The sequence below is a fragment of the Schistocerca gregaria genome, chromosome 2 (assembly GCF_023897955.1).
Source record: "Schistocerca gregaria isolate iqSchGreg1 chromosome 2, iqSchGreg1.2, whole genome shotgun sequence".
NCBI classification, from domain to species: Eukaryota; Metazoa; Arthropoda; class Insecta; order Orthoptera; family Acrididae; genus Schistocerca; species Schistocerca gregaria.
The window spans coordinates 871,250,912-871,277,172 of NC_064921.1; the positions used below are offsets into that span (position 1 = coordinate 871,250,912).

Sequence of the window (26,261 nt, forward strand, 5' to 3'; positions counted from 1 at the left end):
AGATGGCGAGCTGTACTAGAGGTTAGGACATTCACAGACGCCAATTCGTGGAGAGGTTGAACGCGTTCATTTCAGGCAAAACGTGTAATTTCGCTTTTTGATGAGGGAAAATTTTCCTGAGATGATTAAAATTAACGTAAACTGCACCTAATCACCAATCTTTAGTCACTTTGGCCTTCTTTTGTGGGCTGATCTATATGTCAGTTGTTGCTCACTTGTTCTGAAACAGCTTACGATAGAGGCAGGATGTGCTGCCTAAACACGGTTCCTTGGGGAAGGAAAACGTCCCCAAACGCCTTAGCTCCAGCTGGAGTGAGCACTCGATTGCAATCTTGTGCGGGCCTATTCTCTGCTAGAAGCCCAATGCGGGCTGTGCGAAATCCGAAGCGACAAAAGACGGCCCCGTCCGTAACGCAACAGGCGACCTGTGGCAAAGGCTGTATGTAATTCGGATCATTATTTGGCTATCGTTGAACTGGTGATTCGGTAATAATCTCATCCATGAGCACGTGTCTTTGTCGGAATTAAAATTACAGTAGAGCGTCGATTGTCCGAACGTCGGTCAACGGAACGACCTCTTAACCGAACTGTGTACTCGCTCGCACCTGTTACTCTCCCACCCTACCGTCCATCATCCCCCTCACTCCCAAACCAAGTTTCCCACAGTAGTCGCTGCACTGGGCCACCCCTGGAGGAACATTGCTTCTAATGGGGCCTTCACAAGGCGCTGCTAACCGGCCAAGCCGCCAGTCGCTGTGTTTCAACAATCAGCACACTTCTGTCGGCTTGGCACTGACAGTAGCTGCAGTATCAAAGCTGTTCACAGCAACAGCTGCAGCTTAGACTTAAGGCGTGCCGCTCCGCAATACTAAAAGAGATGCCATTTTTTATGAATAAATTTACTGTACAGTACTTCTTTTTGGCAAATAAACCTGTACAGTTCGATTATCCGAACAAACCAGTTTTCCGAACACCCATGTCACTCAATTACTTCGGATAAACGACGCTCTACTGTATTAAACTACTAGGTTTTTGTTGAACCTTGTGGGTACCATTCAGGAATTCTATGAAGAGGGAAATTATACTAATGAACTATGTTCGCTTGGCCATACGCTTTACGGGGATCTGTACAGCGCATGTGTGGACGCAGAACCGCTGCACAAGCTGGAGCGGATCGGGTACAGGACTTTCGTAATCAACCTGTATGCAACGTTCGGGTCTGGGGATTCGTAAGGAGCAGATCGGATTTATAGAACACTCGGTGCGGGGACCTCTGTGGACACGGAGCTGGCCGCAGGCGCCAAGGCCACGACTGCTGACAGGCGGTAGCGTCGCCGTGGGAGTCGCCGGGCAACCAGAGACGCCGCAGAGTCAGCGCCAGCGCCGCCCACGGCAACACGCGACACGCCGCCCCTGTCCTCAGCACACCTCCAGGGCAGCGGAGGCAGGTGCGTGCCGCGCGCAACCGTACACGCTCATGTGGCGTCATCTCGGGGCTACGAGTTCGGAAATTTTGTGTAACGTGTCCAGCCACGAGTCCATCATTTAATTACGACACCACTACTTTCCAAAGACCGCTATTGTAGCAGAGAACCCACTAATGAACTTGTAACACCCATATCGATTAGAAATAGATTTATTCTATGCAACGATGTATCTGTGATTATGAAGTGTTTGTTCTTTGTTAGTTAACGACACTGATTTGTGAGAAGAAAGTTACAGTTTGTAATACATATTGTAAGTAGACTGTTTAGGTTTTTATGTTGGTAACGCCACGTAGCGCTCTGTATGAGAATCACTGGCTGTGTTGTGTGCAGTCTGTGGCTGTGTTGTATTGTTGGAATATTCGCTATTGTAGTGTTGGGCACTTGGATGTGAACAGCACGTAGCGTTGCGCAGTTGGAGGTGAGCCGCCAGCAGTGGTGGACGTGGGGAGAGAGATGGCGGAGTTTTGAGAGCGGATGATCTGGACGTGTCTCCATCAGAAAGAGTAAATTTGTAAGACTGGATGTCATCAACTGATATATATGACTTGTGAACATTATTAAGGTAAATGCATTGTTTGTTCTCTATCAAAATCTTTCATTTACTAACTATGGCTATCAGTAGTTAGCGCCTTCAATAGTTAGAATTTTTTTTATTTAGCTGCCAGTATTGGCGCTCGCTGTATTGCAGTAGTTCGAGTAACGAAGATTTTTATGGGGTAAGTGATTCATGAAAGGTATAGGTTATTGTTAGTCAGGGCCATTCTTTTGTAGGGATTATTGAAAGCCAGATTGCGTTGCGCTAAAAATATTGTGTCAGTTTAGTGATGATCAGTAAAGAGAGAACTGTCTGAGTACGATCAGTTTTGCTCAGCTGTTTGAAAATCAAATAACGTAAGGTGTTTATCAGCACAGTAATTCATCAATTTTTCTAAGGGGATGTTTCCATATCGTAAAAGCTAAATGATATTTGAAAATAATGAAATTATATAGTATATCTATGATCCTAAAGAAAAATCTGTATATTGGAAGCTGGTTCATTCTTAGGGAACTTGTATTGTGAAATATAAAAGCTCTAGGGAAGTCCCTCCGCAACTGAAGTGGCTTGGCGCCATGTAAAAGGTGGTTTTGGCGGTCGTACTGGGAGGCTACTTGGTGGAAACGGTAGGCGGTCAGTGGCTAACCGTTGCACAGTACACATTGATGGTGCCAAGGGAGCATTTGGAAGCCGTTTTACCTTGAATTTTGCCTCGGATGTGGATTTGGCTGCTGCATGATGCTCTTGGCAATAAGGAATGGCTATAATACGATGAACATCCGTCGCCAAAAAGAAATTATAAAGAGCATTCAACATCAAGAGCCGTGAGTACAGTTAGTGGCACGTCGCTTGCTGCCACTATTTCGCCACTTCTCCACCAACTTCAGGCTCACAGATATCTATTCCAGCATGGACCACATAATTTGTGCGTTTCCAATAATAATACAAGTGCTATAAACTTGTGTTTTGAACCTTAACTTTATCCTAATCATGAACCGATGCAGGATCCCCTCCTAAGTGTGCAGAAAACCGAGTATCCTGTTCTCACAGACTAGTGATTTGATTCTGTGTATTAAATGTGCAAAAATTCAGTGACACCTGCTTTACAGGTGATGAAAAACGCACTTACACTAAACTTACTTGAACTTAGCCTTGATTGCAATCATGAATAATTCTGTTGAAGTTAATCGAGTTGAGTGTTGAGTAATTTGTTTTGACGGATGAAAATATAAATTATTTCAAGTGAGACTAAGAATTAATTTTGGTAGAATTGAAGTTTGCTTCTGAAATAATCGTAGAGTTTGTCTAGAAAGACAGTATCAGTTTATGGGTACCCACCATATTCTTTTTATATTAGACACAACTTAACCTAAATTATCCTAAGGACACACACACACACACACACACACACACACACACACACACACACACACACACACACGAGAGAGGACTCTTATCTCCGCCGGGACCAGCCGCACAGCCCAGGACTGCAGCGCCCGAGACCGCTCGGCTAATCCCGCGCGGCTATTGTTGCTACTAAAGAAATCTGATACTTTTGCTTAAATAGGAGTACAAAAAGTGTAAATGAAGTATTATTTAATTTTATTTGTGGTATTTATATGTCAGGTAAGTCCTGTAGTAATATCTCAATACTGAATCACGTAATGATAGTGATTGTAAATGTTGTTGTTATGAGTGGGGCACTATCTTGCTTTCTATGATTAGGCTTGTGCATTAAAGGTAGCTACTACTACCCACAACTTATATCGCCGTGTAATCGTGTGTATCGAGTGTACCATTCAAAGGGAATCTTAAAGAAAATCATTACAATTTATAATATTCAATTTCCTTGAACATAATGTTTCAAATTAGTATACCTAATTAGGCTGGCGACAAACTTCGTTCTGGACGTCCATCAAAAGCCCGAATCAACGAAAATATTGAACAAATTCGAGAGCTTGCGCTCACAACCGTCGACAGACAAGCGATCAGCTGTCAGAGATTAGTGGGTTATCTTCGAGGTGACAGTCAAAAGGAAGTCGAGTTGAAACATGTGGTTTGAAACAACAGCTTCAAACTGATCCAGATTTTCTGTCAAAGGTCATTACGGTGACGAGTCATGGTGCTATAGTTACGACCCAGAAACAAAGCAATAGTCAATACAATGGAAGACGTCATCGTCATCACGTCCAAAAATACGTCGTTAAGCCAAATAAAACATAAAAACAATGCTGATTTGCTTTTTTCATGCCAAGGGCGTAAATCATTCAGAGTTTGCTCCTCCAGGTTAAAAAGTCAATCAAACCTTTTATGTGGAAGTTTTAAGAAGATTGCACAGTAGTTTTTTGAAGAAAAGGTGTGTGTGTGTGTGTGTGTGTGTGTGTGTGTGTAGGGGGGGAGGGAGGGGGGGGGGGGGGAGGGGGAGAGACGGGGGGGAAGGAGGGGGGGAGGGGGAGAGACGGGGGGGAGGGAGGGGGGAGGGGGGAGAGACGGGGGGGGAGGGAGGGGGGAGGGGGAGAGACGGGGGGGAGGGAGGGAGGGAGGGAGAGAGAGAGAGAGAGAGAGAGAGAGAGAGAGAGAGACCTGATTTGTGGCAGACAGGGGACTGGTTCTTCGACCACAACACAGCTCCACACACAGCCATCTCTGTTAGACAGTTTTTGGCTAAAAATGGCATGGCTCCGCTGCCCCATGCACCTTACTCGAGTGACCTGACTCCGTACGACTTTTTCTTATTTCCACGCATGGAAAGGGCCATGAAAGTACACCGGTTTGACAACATTGAAGAAGACAAGAAAACAAACGAGAGATACCATTTTTAAGGATGACTACAAAAAATGTTTCTAATAGTGTTAGCTGTAATGGACAGTATTTCGAAGGGGACAAGGTTGTTTTATAAACAATTTCAAAATATATGATGATGATGATGATGTCCCATACTCCGAGGACGCATCGCCGTACTAGGGAGGGTCCTAGCAGAGGTGGTTTGCCGTTACCTTCCTCCGACCGTAATGGGGATGTCTTCAAAATATATAAATTTTAAAAAATGATTCCAATTTTTTGGGTACCCTCGTACTACACTACATACACTATCCGACGAAAAGTGTCTGGACAGTTGTTAGTGTCCACCCCCTACCCCCCCCCCCCCCCCCCCGCCCCCCGCCTCTGTTGGGGATACTTTCAATAATTTGTCTGAATGACTGTGGACTATTTGTCAACAAGCTCACTTGTTGCACGATAGCGCTCCTGTACAATTCAGTCATCCAGCTGATCAGTACTTGGATCATATGTTTCCTCATCGACGGATAATTTCTTGGCCTCCACACTTGCCTGATTTGAACGCTATCAATTTCCACTTTTGGGGGGGGGGGGGAATCTATAATCATTGCTGCATTCGTCTTCTGTGACTATCATGAGATCCCTTCGCAATCGAAATGTGTCAGGTTATGAGGAAATACGCAATACTACTAGAGTTTCGAATCCTGTTATCAGAGCCATGAGAAATCGATGTGAGGCCTGCATTCAAGGAGGAGGTGGACATTTAGGACACCACCTGTAAAGGCAACTACCTTCGAGAAGAAAACATTTCTGTGAATCTCGCTGTTCGAAAGCCATGCAAGCATTTTCGGATACTTGTTGCACTGAACTTTGTTTGTTGTCTACATATAGAGAACACCAATCTGAAACTGTGGCCTCTGTTTTTGGAACACCCTGTACATAGTCCTTTTTCCTTCTTCAGGAAAGAAAAATCCTCCACTCTGCACTCTACAGTAGCTTGCAGAGTTCATTTGTATACAGGACTCGTGTATCTGCAGTGCCTTCCTACCGCTCCTGGTTACTTTTGAAGCGTGGCTGTTGGCCGTATAAGCAGTGGCAGCAAGTAGCCAGATGCTACCCGGAAAAATTTTGCCAGCGCGGCCAAGCTACCAGTTTCGCGAGTACGCAGAGCAAGCTGAGTTATGGTGGGTGAGTCTTTCTCCACGTGACCCGTGAATGTGTTTTGTGGTGTTGCTGGTCTCTTCGTTTACAGCTCCCACGTCAAATGAAAACAAAACAGGTTTCTGTGGCCGGGAGTCATCAAGGGAATTAATATACATTCTCATAACCACGTAAGACCAAAATAAGTTAGTAGTTTCAATTTCCTGATTTTATATTATTACCACGTTATTAGTAATCAACCATTAATGTCTTAATGAAGCTATTTCTGTCAGTTTTGTAGAGAAATTTGCTACTATTAATTTTTTCCGCCTGAGACAGTTAGTTTATTTGAAACGAAGTGTTCCATTCCGAACTATTGTCTACTTTCAATTTCGTTCAATTTCAAGTGCAAATTTTTATTTTCTGGGATAAATGACGTTACTCCATAATAAATAACCAAACATAAGAATACAGTACAGGACCTCCAAGTAACTTGATATCACGAAAACCACATAGAAAAGCTGAATATCATGAACTTCAGGGTGCATCTGGACATAGAACTATGTAATTAGAGCGGAATGAAACATTTTAGTGTGGTTCACGAAATTCTGATGCTGCAGGAGTAATCTCTGATGTCCTGTTCCTTTTATGACACTGTAAGATCTCGTAATGCTATGTACGTACGAACATACGTAAATATTTACTTGAAGCTGACTAAGTAGGCAAATTTGTCCGTAGTTTTGAACTAAATATTTTGTTTCAAATATAATGACAGCTGTAGCAGAATTTTACAAAATGGTTCAAATTGCTCTGAGCACTATGGGACTCAACTACTGTGGTCATCAGTCCCCTTGAACTTAGAACTACTTAAACCTAACTAACCTAAGGACATCAGACACATCCATGCCCGTGGCAGGATTCGAACCTGCGACCGTAGCGGTCACGCGGTACCTGACTGTAGCGCCTACAACCGCTTGGGCACTCTTGCCGGCAGAATTTTACAAACCTGCCTTTTGTGAAAGTGTTTTTCGATCACAAGGCACTTGTGTCGTACTTCCTCTAGGCCCGAAGTTATTTCTTAATTTGAGTTTACGTCTTAAATTTCTAGAATGCCATTTATGCTAAATTATAGAAAGACAGCATACCGTGTTTTATCGTTTCAACTCCCCACATGGCTTCATATTTATTCCTAGAGTAGAATATAAAGTGTCAGTTGTTCAGTTTCTTTGCCTCACAGGCAACCTTGTTAATTTTTTTTACACATTTTGAAATAGTCCTGAAATTTATTGTCCTTTATTCTGGTGTAAGCTACACAAGAATCTTCCTTTTTTTGCGAGAAATTTGTCATCCTACTAGCTTTTTACAGTGCTGTGTAGATGTAAACCAGTTGGAAATGCTACATAATATTGCAGAGTACGAATTATAAAAAAATCTGTCAATGTTACCCCACAGCAAACTTATGGTACTTCCAGCTGTGGAGTCTAATTTTGGTTCAAATGGCTCTGAGCACTATGGGACTTAACTTCTAAGGTCATCAGTCCCCTAGAACTTAGACCTAATCAAACCTAACTAACCTAAGGTCATCACACGCACCCATGCCAGAGGCAGGATTCGAACCTGCGACCGTAGTGGTCGGAGTCTAATTTTGAAATGATATTTTGCCAAGAACTGCTTCCTTTTTGCATCCTTTATCTGGGTGGGATATGATAAAACAATTGCTCTGAGTACACCTCTGTATGTCCCCTCAACAACATGCCGCAGGGCTGCACATGGTCATGTGATGCCCCACCAGACACGAAATTCCAGCAGAAATGCGACGAAAAGCGTATGAGCAGAGCTAGCACCAAGCACGGGCTGCCTACGTCACCGTAGCTGCGCATGCGCCGTACAGCCTGTTGTCTGGCGCTGCCTGGTAACTGCTCAAACGAACGTAGACTCTCATCATTGATTTGTTTGGTAATTTGATCAGGTCCGGTGCTATTTATGACCTCAACTCTAATTATATTTCGCGCCGAGTTGAAACTGGGCCATTATCAATGCGTGAACGGCATAGGGGAGCAACAGGTGGCGCGGCAGAGTGCGAGATGGACCCACCTGCTTGGCCTTGGCGGAGGCCCTGGCGAGCTGCTCATGGTCCGTGTGGTCGGCGCGCGTCTCTGCCAGGTAGTCGGCCAGGTACTGCTCATACTGCGCCAGCCTCTGCACCTGCAACAACAGACGAGTGCTCCGCTCAGTCACCCTGCCGGAATCCGCGTGCTGGTTGCTGGAAAGGCTCAATAGCTACAGTTGTCGGAGTAAGGAAAAGTAGAGGATCTCAGAGGCTGAGATGGGATGTTACTGAAAGATCTTGAAAGGTTCACTGGTAACAAATGACCAGGTTCTCCACAGAATCTACGAGGAAAAGCCTGTACAGAGGACACTGCAAACGGAACAGGCTGACAGGACATGTGTTAAGACATCAGGGAATATTTCCAATGAAATTCAGTTTCAATGCAGCTGTATTCTATTTTGACACTTATGTCAAGTACGTACAATGCGCACTCAAAGAAATTAACAAAAAAAAAAAAAAAACAAGAAACGATACACCACGAAGGAATTATCCGACCGCAAAGGAAATCGCTAAACGTGATGTAGATGTACAGATAAAAAAAAAGATTACAATTTTAAAAAAATAGTTGATTTATTCAACAGAAAGAGCTTCAGCAATTGAGCAACATAACAACGCTTTATGAAGAGCAGCTGAACGGAATGGGCAGTGTCTTGAAAGGAGGATATAAGATGATCAACAAAAGCAAAACGAAGATAACGGAATGTAGTCGAATTAAGTCGGGTGATGTTGCGCGAATTAGATTACGAAATGAGACGCTTAAAGTAGTAAATGAGTTTTGCTATTTGGGGAGCAAAGTACCTGATGGTGGTCGAAGTAGAGAGGATATAAAATGTAGACTGGCAATGGCAAGGAAAGCGTTTCTGAAGAAGAGGAATTTGTGAACATCGAGTATAGATTTAAGTGTCAGGAAGTCGTTTATGAAAGTATTTGTATGGAGTGTAGCCATGTATGGAAGTGAAACATGGACGATAACTAGTTTGGACAAGAAGAGAATAGAAGCTTTCAAAATGTGGTGCTACAGAAGAATGCTGAAGGTTAGATGGGTGACCAATAACTAATGAGGAGGTATTGAATAGAATTGGGGAGAAGAGAAATTTGTTGGTCAACTTGAGTAGAAGGGATCGGTTGGTAGGACGTATTCTGAAGCATCAAGGGATCACCAATTTAGTGTTGGAGGGCAGCGTGGAGAGTAAAAATCGTTGAGTGAGACCAAGAGATGAATACACTAAGAAGATTCCGAAGGATGTAGGTTGCAGTAGTTACTGGGAAACGAAGAAGCTTGCACAGGATAGAGTAGCGTGGAGAGCTGCATCAAACCAGTCTCTGGACTGAAAACCACAACCCAAACAACAGTCTACCTCTGGTGCGTGTGCAAGCAGTTATTCGGCCTGTCATTGATATAGAGAGTTCTTGGCTGCTCTCCTGAGGGATATCGTGCCGAATTCTATCCAACTGGCACATTAGACCGTCAAAAACCCAGAGCTGCTTGGAGATCCGGTCCATAATCCTCCATACGTTCTCGATCAGGGAGAAATCTGGCGATAGTATTTGGCAAGCACGAAGAAAAGCAGTCGATACTCACGCCATGAGGGGGCGGACATTATCTTGCTGAATTGTAAGCAATGGATGGCTTGCCACGGAGGGCAACAAAACGAGCGCAGAATATCGTCGACGTACTTCTATGCTGTAAGGGTGGCGCAGGTGACAACCGAAGAGTCCTGCTATGAAAAGAAGTGGCACCCCAAACTATCATTCATGGTTGTCGGGCCGCATGGCTGCCGTCAGTCAAGTTGATAGTCAACTGCTGCCCGGGCCGTCTCTAGACGCGTCTACGGCCTGGAATCGCAATGACTCGATAAGAATTGTATTCAGTGATGAGTCCCCCTTACAAACTGAGCCCCCATTACCAGCGTAAACGTGGGTAAGGACAACACGAATATCTGTGGGACGGTCTGTGGTGTCATTTCATTTTTCAAGAATTTGATCATGAGTTAAAAAATACAACTGTGAGGACATTGACTTGGAATAAATATAAAACAGCTTAAGATGCTATCAGCTTTACTAACATGTACTGGAAGTCAGAAACACTTCTTATTTGCAGTGACATAATACTCGCACCATCATGGCGGATAGCTTTCTGCAAAATCCGAGAGCACTACTCAACTTATTTTTCGATAATTTGTTTCAAAACCATTCTGAAGTATCACAGTTGAAGTACAAGGCATATGCCGATACAAGTAATATCCACACAACAATTTTCTTGTTAATATTAATTAAGACAATGATATAACTGCATCCATCATTTGCGAGATAACGGAAAAAATTCCAAGTCCAGATTTGTCATCTGTCACTATATTCAGTGCAATATAGGTACAAAGAGAAATGGAGTAGGAACCAAATGTTGATTTCAATTTAGGACTAATATAACAGCGAATAACTTTATTATTTTTCCTTTCTTTTTGTTTCAGATTCTGACAGAGGAAGGACAGTAGATTAACCTTCCTTGTTCTTTAAGTCAGAAAAAAATCAATGAACACTAATGATAGATAAAAATGGTATTCACAGTTATAAACGCTTCTCGACTTTTGGTATGCTATTACGCGATATACTCTTGAGAAATACTGATTAATTGCTGATGACAAACAGTAGCAGAATATCAGCTGTACAGTAAATATCAAACAGCCACACGAACAGCAGCAAGTGATATTAAGGCATATAGCTTATTAATAATATAACGAATACACATACCATAATATTGAAACTTTGTGTATTATGAAAAACATTTTGTTTGACAGAAAATAAAATTAGACCACTGACGATGGTGGAATTTTACCGAAAATGCATCAATATTAAAGAATAATTCATGTTCACACAAAAGAGAACGACATTTTCATAACTATACGGTTGAAACGAGTTTTTTTTCCCAAACAACACACACACCGCACTGGTGTACAGGTATCTTCACTGCAATATAGGTACAAAGAGAAATGGGATAGGAACCAAAGAGAAATAGAATTACTCAACAAGGATCCACTGGAGACGATAGGACCCTTTTGCGAAAATCTTCTGAGAATATCTCTGAACTTCCGAAATTTGATGGGGGGAGTTGCAGTATACTGCAATAAAAAGTGTCCTCCGTCACTATCTTATAGGGCATGAGCTAGCAAATCCGTGAACCGAAACTACAGCAAAAAGAAAGGTATTCACAAGGTTAGTAGTACTCACAACCTACTCCGAAAAACAAATGAACACTCAGAAACACGGTGCTGGGTGCGGAACAGGTTAAAGTGCAGTAACAACTCTATTAAGACAACCTTTGTAAGGCTTTACTAGAGTGCACCGAAGCTTAAAAAATGCAAATGTAGCAAAAGAAAAAGCGGGTTGATAAAAATCGAAAAATCGTGGAAAGCGAAAGTGAGGTTTCCCGACTTCAATCTCAGTAAACAACGAGGGAAACGGCAGGGGACTTCAGAACACGTAAAAAGGGGGAATAAACACCGCGAATAAATTGTACGCCAAATATATACAGAAAAATGTTTTTATCTACTAATGGCATAATGTAAAAACATTATGTATTCCATTTTACAGAACATTCTTTGTAAATAAAAACGAAATGCGTCTGTTGAACTCTCTTCAAGTGCCCCAAGCTGAAAATGGGAAAGCAATAATATCGGACAGATAACTGACGCATCAAATTAAAAGAGAGCTCGTCCATAAAAGACCAGGATCGCCTAGGACAAAGGGCTACTTGATGAACAGGTAGCAAGTCTGGGGGAACTAAGCCAAGCACGGCTTTGTCAGAAATCTGGGCCCGTCCTGTGTTGATGGGACAGGAAGGGCTACAAAATTCTGCAGCTGGGCATTCACGCAAGCCGCACGACTGTGGCAGGTGCAGGGACGGGAAACCCCATCCGCGCAAATGGACGTTGTTAGGGGCTGGCCTGTGGGAATGCGGAAGGCTAACTCCGGAGACAATAGTCCATCGCGTTAGAGAAAGAGCGTTCTTTTAGCGAGCTTTCAAGGCGTCTCTCGCTGACAGCGACAGGGAAATCCACCTGTCATCCCAGTCTTTGTCATCGGGTCAACGGGTCCTAAAACAGTGCGCTATACTTCATAATTTTTACCGATCTGGTCACCTGTGAAAAGTGGAATGTTCGTACACAGGGGGGCACGAGAAGTACGGGCCTCGTAACGAACTTGTGGCGTCACACTAGTCCGCTTTTCCGCCACACTTCGCGAAAGCTCAGTTCTGTGCAGGCGCAGAGGAAATCAATGTGTGTTTGTAAAGGTTCCCACTAAAGGCCTTAACTTTGTCGTGTGCTATCGAGTGCTTGCATACATTTGAAAGCGCAGTTACGAATTGTTAAACTCGTGTGAAATAGTTACTCGCTCCCCGTCGGAGAGGACTGCCGGCACTTGTAATACCATTAAGACCAGAGCATACTGTGACGTAAGCGCCACAGCCGCCTTCATCGTGGGCCTCAGTACACACGTGACCCTCCTTGTCGCTTTAGTAGAACTCGTGCCATTTATTACTTCCCAAGAAGCATTAAGTATGCCATTACATTAAGGCAATCTCCCCACCAATCAAACCACTTCCATTGCTTTTGGTGACAGACCTCTATTGGTGTAGGTTGGAAGGTGAAAGCTTGTATTTTCAGATTTTGAAGCAATGGAGACTGATCCATAGCACCGAAGGTCTACATTTTCAAATGGTTCAACTGGCTCTGAGCACTATGGGACTTGAGATCCGAGGTCATCAGGCCCCTAGAACTTAGAACTACTTAAACCTAACAAACCTAAGGATATCACACACGTCCATGCCCTAGGCAGCATTCGAACCTGCGACCGGAGCAGTCGCGCGGTTCCGCACTGAAGCGCCTAGAACCGCTCGGCCACCGCGGCCGGCCCTACATTTTCACCATATTTAATACACTTCATTATGACTACATGTATGTAACCACTCTTTGTGATTCTTTCATACGTTTTTAACTACAGAAAGAATTAGTCACTAATATTTGTTCGTTATATAACGTATTTTTCTTCAGAAATAACTAAATTTTCTAGGAAAACTCGCAAACATATTAAGGGGGAGGTTAAGGCTACTATCTTTTGGTTCAAAAAAACGATTTTTTTAAAATTTCATTTTTGGATCCATAAAAGTGTTTAGAATCCACCCCTGAAACGGTTTTTCCGATTACGGAAAGGAAATGTTTGTTATTCGCGGTTGCTCAAAAATTGCACCTGCCTGAAATCGGCCTTTCTCACGCACCAGTTTTTCTTTCTTTCGGAGGACGATTAGGATGTATTCTTTTTAATACCCATGCAACTGGCCAATTTCAAACTCCGATCATGTGCTTGAAAATGACCCACTATTGAAATGGGCCAACTGCATGGATAATAAAAACAACACAGCCTACTTGGACCTTGTTTCCATCTTCAAAGCACGCTGAGGCTGTGGGCCCTCACAAAAAATACGCTAAAACGAGTATATTTATTTAATGGACTGGCCTGCCCTTTCCTCCAATTTAAAAAGAATCTATGACTTGTGGGACGCGCTGGTGAGACTTATTGTAGCACGTCCACATGTTCCGATGACCATCCATCAGATGTCAACCACGCTGGTGGAGACATGGAAAACTCCACCACAGGAACTTCTTACTAACTTTGGTGCCAATTAGGGAGCACGTTTGCAGAGCACCAGTGTATTTGAGTCGGAAGTAATAACGCGTGCAGAAAAGTGAGAAGACGCAAAACTTTTTTTTTTCTCTAGTTACCTTGGCAAGTGAGAGAGGGAATGTGGAGCGCGGTCAGAATTATGTCAGTGTTACAGCAGGAAGCGGACAGCCCTGGGCTGGAAATCCTCCGTGAAGCAGAACGGAACTGCGCTGCCCGCCTTTAGGTCCGCCGGACACAATACCGTGGCTACAGTGTCGCACGCCACGATCTGCCGACTCTGAATGGCGCATTCAGACCGCATTATTCGGTTCTCTACAGAGCTGCATGTGGCCTCGTTAATTCTCGTTCTGACCCTATCCGGCAGTCCACAGTACGAGCCTCTACTCTGTTTCCATACGGGGGTACTAACTAGAGAAGCATCTTCTTTTCTACCGACATAAGTTCTCGGACGTTTGACAGTAAATTACACCAGGATTAACACTTGTAGAGTTTGGCACTGGAGCTGCATCTGCTACATAATGATTTCACGAAGTTCAATTTAATGATGCCTTCAATTATTACATGTCCCAAGGAAGTCCAAGTGAACGTCTCTATACGACCGCCTTTCGTCCGTGGTGCAGTGCATATTTCGAGCACCCGTTCTCATACATAACGGCGTATTCGAGTTCTGCCATCAAGAAACGTGAGCAGGTGACAAGTTTCGATTGATAAAGATCCAATCTCGATTATGTGCGTCCACTACAGCCATAACTGACAGCGTCGTTGGGACACCAGGGGAACATGTAGCAGTCTGCTGCGGATCCCAATGTTAAACTTTGTACAGTGATGTGTCCCGAAACACTTGTGCCCGCCGCAGTACTGTACTGTACTCTGCCGCCTACACTGCTTCACAGAGCGAGTAGGCCTCCGACCTCCATGTTCTAAGATGCGTGGACGTCCAACAACTTGACGTTTACTCGTGGTTTGCCCCTCATCAACCATTTTTCGTAGATGCTCACACCACTATCACGCGTACAACCAACTAGTTTTGCCGTTTCCGAGATGTTCGTTCCCAGGCGCCGAACATATCAATCTTTCGTCGAACTCCATTAGGTCAGCGGATTTCCTGTCAGCATCCAGAATAAGTCCCAATTCGTCTCTTATCCGCTTAATTCCCTTACTGCTTAGCGTGCCCTCAGTGCCACCAACCAATATCCAGTCTAAAGTGAGGAGTGGTCATAATGTTTCAGCTCGTCAATGTGTAACTCCCTGTTGACACTAGTGCAACCCTACCGCAAATTGCTGCAGATTTCAAAAGCCTTAGAAAAATCATTGATATGGGCTTTCGGAGCCGAAGGCCCATTCATGTACCTTTGATGACTGCACGACACAAAGCTTTACGCTCCACCTGGACCCATCAACACCGACACTGGACTATTGATGGCCGAAAACATGTTGCCTGGTCGGACGAGTCTCGTTTCACATTGTATCGAGCGGACGGGCGTGTACAGGTATCGAGACAACCTCATGAATCCATGGATCCTGCATGTCAGCAGGGGACAGTTCAGGCTGGTCGAGCCTCTATAATGGTGTGGCGTGTGTGCAGCTGGATTGTTATGGGACCCCTGATGCGTTTAGATACGACTCTGACAGGTGACACGTACGTAAGCACCCTGTCTGATCACCTGCTTCCATTCACGTTCATTATGCATTCCGACGGACTTGGACACTTCCAGCAGGACAATGCGACACCCCACACATCCTGAATTGCTACAGAGTGGCTCCAGGAACACTCTTCTGAGTTTAAACACTTCCGCTCTCCAGGCACGAACGTTATTGAACATATATGGGGTGTCTTGCAACGTGCTTTTCAGAAGAGGTCTCCACACCCTCGTAATCGTACGGATTTATCGACAGCCCTGCAGGATTCATGGTTTCAGTTCCCTCCAGTACTACTTCAGACATTAGTCGAGTCCTTGCCACGTTGTACTGCGGCACTTGTGCGTGCACGCTGGGGCCCTACATGGTATTAGGCAGGTGTACTATTCCTTTGCCTCTACAGCGTAGATGTAGATGAAGAGAAACCTCATCCACATCTGGCTACCGCTAAGCCGAATATTGGCGAAGGCAATGTCCTCTAGCCGGAAGATCCATAATAGAAAGAGTGGGAAGGTTAAAAAAGTAATGGTCGTCAGTTGGTCCAAACAACAGTAAAAACTGTTAAGCCAAATAATCAGGTCAGTAGATGGTAGGGGCGAGAAGAGTGTCTCTCGTGGTTTTGAATGTGACGGTGGACCGACCAAGTCCGGTTTCGTTATAGTCGAAGTGTTAGAAATGGGAAAGCACTGTTCATCCCAGCGTTGTCCTTAAAACTGATACCAAAGTGCGTCAGAGAAAAAGGGCTAACTGCATCTGAAAGCAAAATAGAGGCAGAGAGGGATGATAGATGTAGCTGGCGAAGGAGGCAGGGTCGGAGGTCCCGCAGGCCGAGGCTGCCGCGGACAACATAAAATATTTTGTGACAGAAGGGATTGTTCTTCAAGGCGGAGAACAATACCGCGACGGGTGGAACGTATCTGGTAGTCGGGCGGCACGCCGTACGTCATTCGTGTTTGGTGCACGTATGTGGTGTCCGCCGCCGCATGCCTCTCGGTACACGAGGCACGCCCTGGGGAGCCGGGGGTCTCCTTGCTAGTCCCGGCGCGGGTCTCTCCCGGGTTCGGTAGTCTTTGTCCGGCGGGCACGATGCCGGACTCACGTCATACATATATAATACCGCATAAAGCACTCCCCCGCTGCCGGCTCCGTCACAGCGTCCGCGCAGCGTCTGCAGTGGCAAGATTAGTGTTCAACGTCTCTTGGGCGAAGCGTAACTCAGATATAGCGAGTGTGAGGAGATATATAAACCTTTTACCATCGCGACATTCACCTTGATCGATGGGCGGAAGTAGTTCTGAAGCTTCCCTCCTCACGAACGTTCCACCTCGCTAGGTTAATTCAACAGAGAGCGCTCCACAGTTTTTATATTACGAACTACAGCATGTAGGAACTAAACTATGGGTACAAAACATGAGACAAGCCTAATAAAATGTTCTCGGGTCGGCAGCCGAGTCAATGCGTTGATCTCCGGCAACGTTTCAGCAAGTTTGTTACTTGCCATTTTCAGGCGTCTGAAGATGGCAACTAAGAAACTTGGTGAAACATTGCCGGAGAACAACGCTTTGACTCGGCTGTCGAACCGAGACAATGTTATCATCGTGATTCGCCGAGAAATCCTGCATTCTCATACGAGACAATCTTTTTATCTACAGAATGTAGCTGTGAATATTGCCTTCAGAATGAACTTCAAATCATAACAGACACTTGTGTAAGTATTTAGGCTTTCATTTGTACAAAATTTGGAAGATTTGTGCGTATCCGAGCGAAGACAGAGAGAAACATCAGCAATATAGGCACAGGTTATTTCTATGAGTACTCCGAAGTGCTCTTCAAGAACTTGCAGGTAAGTGACCATTTGGTTCAAATGGCTCTGAGCACTATGGGACTTAACATCTATGGTCATCAGTCCCCTAGAACTTAGAACTACTTAAACCTAACTAACCTAAGGACATCACACAACACCCAGTCATCACGAGGCAGAGAAAATCCCTGACCCTGCCGGGAATCGAACCCGGGAACCCTGGCGTGGGAAACGAGATCGTTGCCGCACGACCACGAGCTGCGAACGACCATTTGGAGGAAGAACGATGCACAGTAAGTACTGTTTGTGATGCTGGTAATGTACGTCTGCAAGCTGTTGAGTCGCATTCTTTTGATTGCGGAATGCCGTTAGGCCTGCCAGTTGATTGGAGGTTCTGTGTCCAATTTATAACCCCCCCCCCCCCCTGAACATTTTACATTAACGTGAAAGTTCAACCTAACTATCCTTTTGAAGACAATACTTCACGTCGCCTCCTATTTAGAGCCTTTATTCGTCCGGCAGATTTCATACTGGACGTCTTCTCCGACGGCAGTCGCATATTCCGTCACGATAATTGTCCGCGTTACAATGCCTGAATCGTGCTACATTCGGTTTAGCAGCATGATAGTATGCTCTCGCTGATATCCTGGCTATCTATTTCGCCTAATCTGAATCAGCTGCAACACATCAGAGCTGATCCTGTAACAATCTTTCACTGTCAAGGGTAATGCAGTCCCACAGAAACAGAAATATCGGTCATGGAATGTGTTTTCAATACTGGTTATGTCACCGTACCAGTTTTTAATAAACGAACATAGAGTTTGATTCGACGACGCAGATGCCATTACACACCAGTACACGTGAGGTACCTATTTGGTTCCACAGCCCTGAAAGGAATGGAGAAGTCCTAATTAATGTTGACCAACCTGCAATCTTCTATAATGGTTGTCGCTACGCAGAGAACAGCACGTATGTCGTGAAACCGTTATCTTGAGGCCGTAATAAACTCTTGGCGAGGAACTGATATCGTATGAATAGTAAAATTTTCAATTAGTTCGTTTATATGGGATGCCACTTGCCCTTTACTATCAGAACACGAGAAACTGCACAACTATATTATACTTTATGAAATCACAAATCATTTCAGTTCTTCACAGGTTAAAAAAATAAAGCGCGTATTTGCTTAGTTATCATCAAACTGTTTTCAGTTACATGTCCAAAGAACCAGAGACTGATAATTCAGATCTCGACCGATACCGACCATGGCAGACAACCTGTCTGTCTTCAGAGACCGCCGAACCAGCTCAGATCTCACAGTCGAAACACTTCGCTCGCCGACCAAGTTAGGTGCGATCCGAAGATCTCCGAAGAGTTTCGTCTGACTTTCCGTTTTGAAATAAAGAAATGATAGCGTGCTATTCAGAGACGCTTTCTTATGAAATGCAAGTAATAGACTGTTTAGTTTATCTAATATTAATAACAGGAGATCATCATTTTGGTGCGGATTTTCCGAAAGCCACAGCCAATCGCGAAGAAGGACCACAATTTAGGCGATCTTTCTCACGAAACCAGTATCGAACAAACCATCTGTCACCTGCACTTCACACCACATTACGTCATCTTGCCACTGCTGCCTTCTCAACTGCTCTCAGAAGAGCTTCTTGTAGCCCACTATGATTACAGTGTGTCGACTTGGTGGTTAGTGTCAGTCACTGGCCGCATTGTAGCCTACAGGTACGAAAGCCCGGCCGCCACATCGAGCAGCGTACGAACACACGCGGGCTGATATACGGCCCAGAGCAGTCGGTGAACCGGCACAGCTGCGCTGCAGAAATCGGCCCGCTCACGCCTCCTCACACGGCCGGCTACTCACGTCAAACAAAAGCGCGCGGAGCGGCGCGCGGGGCTGAGTGACAGCGACACGGCGTCCGTTCCGGCCGGACGGTAATTGGCCGTCACGCCGGCTGCGGCTAATTGATTGCCGGATCGGGCAGCGCCGCACGGAGCCCGCATATTAAGCAGCCGAGGCGCCCGCGTTTCTGGAACTCGGGGCCGGGCGCGCGCGTGGATGAGTCGCGGTGGCTGCGGTGGCACGCCGCCGCACGCCAGCCGTCAAGCGACGAGTCTTAAGCCGTCTGCACACGGACCGTGCTGTCGAACGTTAACGTTGAGCGTGCCAAGTTCAACGTGCTGCTGAACGCTCAGGAACGATGCGACTTGTGCATACGGTACGTGGACCCCCAACGTGGTATACGCGATCGCAACGCACTCCAGCGGCAGGTGAGGGATGTTTCTAGTTCGTAAATCACACTGTTTACTCAACGGGCGCCCGTAAAATTCCCACGTTAGCTCTATTAAAACGCTCATTTCCTCCATCGTCCACGAAAAGGAAAGTACCATGTCCAATCAATAAGGACACAGGCTTATAAAAGTTCCATTACAAACAGTGCAGTACGAATTTGGAATATTTCTCCACATACGACAAACATCATTTCATCATTCCCATATTTTAGTAAAACCCCAAGTTCAGTCTTACTTCATCACTGTGCATAACCAGTGGCAGAACATGTGAATTACGTAGCGTAAAAGAGAAAGGAGAAAAACATCTTTAATAAGTAGCGCAGTCAGTCCTCTAGATTAAGCGCAGAGAGAGAGAGTGGCGTGGCGTGCCAGACAGCCGGTCCGCTGCCGGCGGCAGTCTAGCGCGCGTACCAAGGATCAGCTCACACCCTGCACCCACTCTGCGGCCATCTGTCGCCTCTATTTTACAGAATTATACCATTATAGCTACGCCGCCTTATGATTTTCTTCTGACTATTACTGTAAAGGAACCATTTGCACATTTTCTTAATAGCTTCGTTACCAAGAGCAATAGCTCCACATTTCATGGCCCTGATGATGGTGATCTGTGTGACCGATACTGGTAGTCGACGAAACGTTTTTGTTCGAGTAGCAGCTTATACTCTTTACTTGGATGTTCTTTAAGAAACAAAACACCACGCAATTCCTCCTACCTTCATTTCTGTCCATGCGGCCTTATCATCACTATGCAATCGCATTCTCTACCTTAGCAACATGAAGCAAGCGGAAACATTGAGATGGCTTTCCGCTGTAATGACAAAAATGAGGACATTCATAGAAAAGTTGAATTTCAAGGATCTGTACAGGGTTATTCTCCGCGTTTGCACAACATAAAATTGCGTTCAAAATATTTCCTAACAACGTCAAGAACACTAGGAAAACGATGCATTACTACTCACCAGAACGATGACACGTTGATTTGCAGACAGACTCAACCCCCCCCCCCCCCACACACACAAGCAAGCACACCTCATGACCGCCATCACTGTCAGCTCGGATCGGTCATCTCTGCGTGAAGTGTGGTTTGTGTGTGTGTGTGTGTGTGTGTGTGTGTGTGTGTGTGTGTGTGTGTGTGTGTGATTTGCAATTCATGAGTAGCTATCTATCCTTTTTCTAATATTTTTGGTATTCCAATCTGGAGTTTCCAATTTTTGGTAACCACCTCATTCATTTTTGTTTTGGCATATTTGAATCCATGAAGAAAATGAAAACATTTTTTCCTCTGCGTGTACTGTTTACTGGAGCCAAAACAGGAATCCCTGTAAATTAAATGACAGGTTTTTGTCAGAATTTTCAAAGACATGTAAAGAGCGGTAATCACACATTGACCACAATGAGGTCTCGTTTTTCGTTTAATTTAGGTTAATTAAGAAGAACCTAATTTATAATCTGAGAGAACATTGAAATATTTCAGCAACAGCTATGTAAATGAGGTATCAAGAAGTTTATCTTTCCAATGTCCAGTTATTTTACCCGGAACGAGTCAGAAACCGTGAAATTTATTTCGCCCGAATTAAAGACCTTTAGAGAACAGGAGATGGTAGGCAAGCAAATAAGGTGTAAATACGAACATGCTTTCTGAACAAAATTAGCCGCGCGACTGCTACGGTCGCAGGTTCGAATCCTGCCTCGGGCATGGATGTGTGTGATGTCCTTAGGTTAGTTACGTTTACGTAGTTGTAAGTTCTAGGGGACTGATGACCTCAGATGTTAAGTCCCATAGTGCTCAGAGCCATTTGAACCTTTTTTCTGAACAAAATTAAAAAATTAAGTATTTTCTGAAATGATTATTTAAAAGACACAGAATATATTAGATACATATTTGCCGTTAGTAAGGTGAGTCAAATGTTTCACCAATTTATTTCCTTTCTATCTTTTACACAAACCATTTCACGAAGCATTTGACACATTTTTTTTCTGTTACTTTATTTTTCATAATGTGGGTCAGCAGTTATGGACACCACCCCACCCCACGGTCACAAACAAGCAAACAAAGAGGACCATATTATAACGCTCAATATGATAAACCAAATTTGTAGAGAAACGAGAAACAGCCAGGCCTGCGGCTGACATGTCAACAACAGTTTAAGAAAGGTGGTTTGATGTTGTCCTTAAAGAGGTTACGGAAGGATGGGGAAGGACATCAGTCGCGTCTTTTCAATGGAAACATCCCGTTATTTGCCCTAAGTGGTTTAGGAAAACCATGGAAAACTTCAATCTGGACGGGAATTGGAAACGCTGCCCTCTCGAAACGATTTCATTGTCTTAAGCACTGACCAACTTGAGACGTTATGTCTGGTCGAACGGATTAACATTAACATCTGTGGCCAGTCGATACTTGATGGGGCGTTATACACGGTCTAACTATGTTTGTTTGAGAATTACCATCGGATCAAAAATGTTGCCCAATAAAAACGTATTTATTGGGTGAATTTACTGTGTAACAACGCATCCTAGAATCCCTTGAAATAATTGAATTCCTACTAAGAAGAACAAGAAGCAGCATTCCAAAAAAACCGGTCCTGTCTAATGGCGTTATTAATTGATTAGGATTCCAGATGTCACTCTTTCAGTTTCGTGAAACAAATAGCGATTTGGGAATGGTCTCATATGTAAAACTGACCGGCTTTCCAGGCACAAGGCGACCAGCAGCGGCAGATCACGTTGCCAAACATATTTTAGAGCTTGCATCCGGCTCCGAGCTATTAGTTCGTAAGAGACGCATAACGAAAGGACTGGCGCTGTGTGTGAGGATTTATCTTCCATCAACGGCGAGGCCACCAGAGATTGTCTGCATCGCAACGAGGTTTGGCCGCGGCGCCGCGCAGGAAATCATTGTGCCTTTCACCGCAGCGGTTTACGCACATCACGGCCGTCCAGGCTGTGGCACACCTCGCTAGGTGCCGGATGCGAAGGTGTGGAGGAAGAGGCAGTACATGCACGGGATGAGTATGTGCACGTAAACAGGTGTGACATTCTAACTAGTTGGTACCCATGACACGAAGTGATATTATTAACGAAAGCAAAAAAATCATTGCTTTCATGTGTGTAACGACTCGTGGGAGCGTTGTCAAAAATATTGCACTGCTTTCCTTGAGACACAACGGAGGTAGGGTAAGTGTTGGCTGTGAATTCGTCGATTTATGTATATCAGTTTTCGGAAAATAAAGTCTAATAATGGAAAGTATTTTAGAAAATACGAGCCGTATTTCAGCTGTCCGCTTGAGGGCCAAACCCACATGAATATGCCCGCCTGCAGCCAGTAACAGGAAAGTTGTCTTTCCAAACTTAGGAAACTACCTAAAGAAACTGCAGTCCCCTGATATACACGTCAGCAGACCTGTATTCACGAACGTTGTACTAAGTGGTACAGTGGTAATGGTGACTGCACACGTCAATATTACATCGTGTAAATTATCACTCCTGTAAACCGGAAAGGAACAGGATCGATACGTTTGAGATGTAGTGCTATGGAGGGCTGTTGAAAATTAGGTGGGCTGATAAAATAAGAAATGACTAAGTTTTCCGCGGAATTGGCGACGACAGGATGTGGAAAACACTGAGGGCTGTTGAAAATTAGGTGGGCTGATAAAATAAGAAATGACTAAGTTTTCCGCGGAATTGGCGACGACAGGATGTGGAAAACACTGACAGGAAGTGGTGACAGGATGGCAGAAAGTGCGTTAAGACATCAAAGAATAGCCTCCATAGCACGTGACGAAGCTGTAGAGGGTGAAAACTGTAGAAGACAAAGAGCTTGGAATACAGTCTACAAATAATTTAAGACAATGGGTGCGACTGGCACTCCGAGATGTAGTGTTGCTTCAAATCAGTCAGAAGAGGAATATCGAAGAACACTATATATATATATATATATATAGTTACAAAAAGGTACGGCCAAACTTTCAGGAAACATTCCTCACATACAAAGAATGAAAATATGTTATGTGGACATGTGTCCGGAAACGCTTACTTTCCATGTTAGAGCTCATTTTATTACTTCTCTTCAAATCACATTAATCATGGAATGGAAACACACAGCAACAGAACGTACCACGTACGAACACTTCGAATGAAATGTGCAGGAGCTCTATCGTGCATGAACCACATGTTGTGCCGTACTTATAAAGGCACATGTTCGAGCAGCACAGGTAGAGTATCTCGTATGAAATCATGATAACGTGCTCCATTGAGCATAGGTGGACGAAACTAAAATGAGCTCTGACATGGAAATGAAGCGTTTCCGGACACATGTCCACGTAACATCTTTTCTTTCTTTGTGTGTGAGGAATGTTTCCTGAAAGTTTGGCCGTACCTTTTTGTAACACCCTGTATACTGAAGCGCCAAAGAAACTGGTATAAGCATGAGTATACATGACAAGTGTCTGGCGCAGTTGTTAGATCGGTTACTGCTGCTACAGTGGGAGGGTATCAAGACTTAAGTGAGTTTGAACGTGGTGTTCCAGTCGCAGCACGTGCGATGGGACTCAGCATCTCCGAGGTAGCGATGAAGTGGGGATTTTCCCGTATGACCATTTCACGAGTGTATCGCGAATATCAGGAATCCGGTAAAACACCAAATCTCCGACAATGCTGCGATCGGAAAAAGAACCTGCAAAAACGGGACCGACGACGACTGAAGAGAATGGTTCACCGTGACATAAGTGCAACTCTTCCGCAAATTGCTGCAGATTTCAACGCTGGGCCATCAACAACTGGGTGCGTGCGAACCTTTCAACGAAACATCATCGATGTGGGGTTTCGGAGCCAAATGCCCACTCGCGTACCCTTGATGACTCCACGACAGAAAGCTTTACGCCTCGCCTGGGTCAGTCAGCACCGATATTCATGACTGGAAACATCTTGACTGGTCGGAGAATCTCGTTTAAAATTGTATCGATCGGGTGGACCTGGGCGGGTATGGAGACAACCTCATGAATCCATGGACCCTGCATGTCAGCAGGGGAGAGTTCAAGCAGGTGGAGGCTCTATAATGGAGTGGGGCGTGTGCAGCTGGATTGATATGGGACCCCTGATGGGTCTAGATGCGACTGTGACAGGTGACACGTACGTAAGCATCCTGTCTAATCACCTGCGTCCATTATGCATTCCGACGGACTTGGGCAATTCCTACAGGACAATGCGACACCCCACACGTCCAGAATTACTACAGTGTGGCTCCAGGAACACTCTTCTGAGCTTAAACACTTCCGCTGGCCACAAACTCTCCAGAAATGAACATTACTGAGCACATCTGGTCTGCCTTGCAGCGAGCTATTCAGAAGAGATCTCCACCCCCTCGCACTCTCATGGATTTATGGAGAACTCTGCAGGATTCATGGAGTCAGTACCCTCCAGCTCTACTTCAGACATTAGTGTGAGTCCATGCCACGCCGTGTTGAGGCACTTCTGTGTGCTCACGAAGAGCCCCTACACGATATTAAGCAGGTATATATATGGACTGATGGTCAGGGGGCTCGAACTAGGATCCTTCAACAAACACATCTGGCATTCTGATTTGCCCCTATTCTAGTCTGTTAATGCCAATAGGCATTGTTCATTTAAAAAGTGTGTGTTTGCAAAAAAAAATACACTTTCTAAATAACAATACGAGCCCCTAAAACTAATGTGAAGCTATTTACTAAGCATTAATGAACGCAAGTTATTATTACGGAATGAAATTTTCACTCTGCAGCGGAGTGTGGGCTGATATGAAACTTCCTAGCAGATTAAAACTGTGTGCCGGACCGAGACGGAGTATATTAAAACATTCTATACATTTTTCTATTATTATTGGTGTTGAATCTGTGGTACATTAAAAGTGAGAATGGCAGCTTATTTAATTTAGGCGGGAGGGTGATGGGAGAAAGTAAGAAACTGTGCCCCCTCCCAGAACTCCAGCATTTGCTGGAAATAACCCTGCTTTCCCCAGGGAAACAAAGCTGAAAGCAAAATTAGAGTGTTCTCAACTGGGATTTGAACCTAGTCCTCCACACTTAAGAGGCTATTCCACTAATGTGATGCAGACTGTGCCTTCGCCGCCTCACGTATGTGGATAACGGGCGTAAGCTAGAACCAGAGGTGTGCACTAGAGCAGGGCTTCCCAACCTTTTCAGCTGGTGGACCCCTTCTTCAGTCGAAAATCAATGGCGGACCCCTAGTCTGTTCCCAATGACCACCACCACCACCACCACCACCACCACCACCACCACCACCACCACCACCGAAGTATCAATAGTCTTTGGTTTAGAGATGAATGAAAACAACTTGAAGGTCAAAAATCGACTTATGAAATAGGTAGTGCACTGACAGAGCAGGTTTAACATTTAATGATGCCTGGGCCGCATACGTGCCAGCGAGCGCTGTGATGGGTCGACAAAGCTCGCTCCGCGCATGCGTAAAAGGTTTCGGCGCATCTACCGCCGTGAGCCGGCGCGCAAACGATCCCCGTATTGTTGCGAAACAGTATATCGGAGAAGCCGCATTCTCCGGCACTAAACTGTGTATGCGTTCTCACTTAGGAACCGCAAAGGCTGCTTGGGAATACGACCTGAAGTACACATTTTTTTCACACGAAAAAAAAAAAAAAAAAATTGTGATGAATTTAATTTTCACATTTTTATTCAATACTTTTACTCATTATTTTACACGATTTGGTGAAGGGTGGCCGCGGACCCCCTAGAAAGAGCCGGCGGACCCCTAATGGGTCGGCTGACCCCAAGTTGGGAAGCC

The 26,261-nt window shown here is 44.7% G+C and overlaps 1 protein-coding gene across 8 annotated transcripts in view; it reads right to left on the reverse strand.

Moving 5' to 3' along the window:
* The window catches only part of LOC126335266 (uncharacterized), a 1,744,002-nt gene that overhangs the window by 96,988 nt on the left and 1,620,753 nt on the right, over positions 1 to 26,261 (reverse strand). For all 8 annotated transcript variants that reach the window (XM_049998313.1, XM_049998318.1, XM_049998314.1 and 5 more), the window contains one exon: positions 8,035 to 8,145. In XM_049998313.1, coding sequence (XP_049854270.1) covers positions 8,035 to 8,145 — 111 coding nt within the window. The remainder of the gene's footprint in view (positions 1 to 8,034; positions 8,146 to 26,261) is intronic.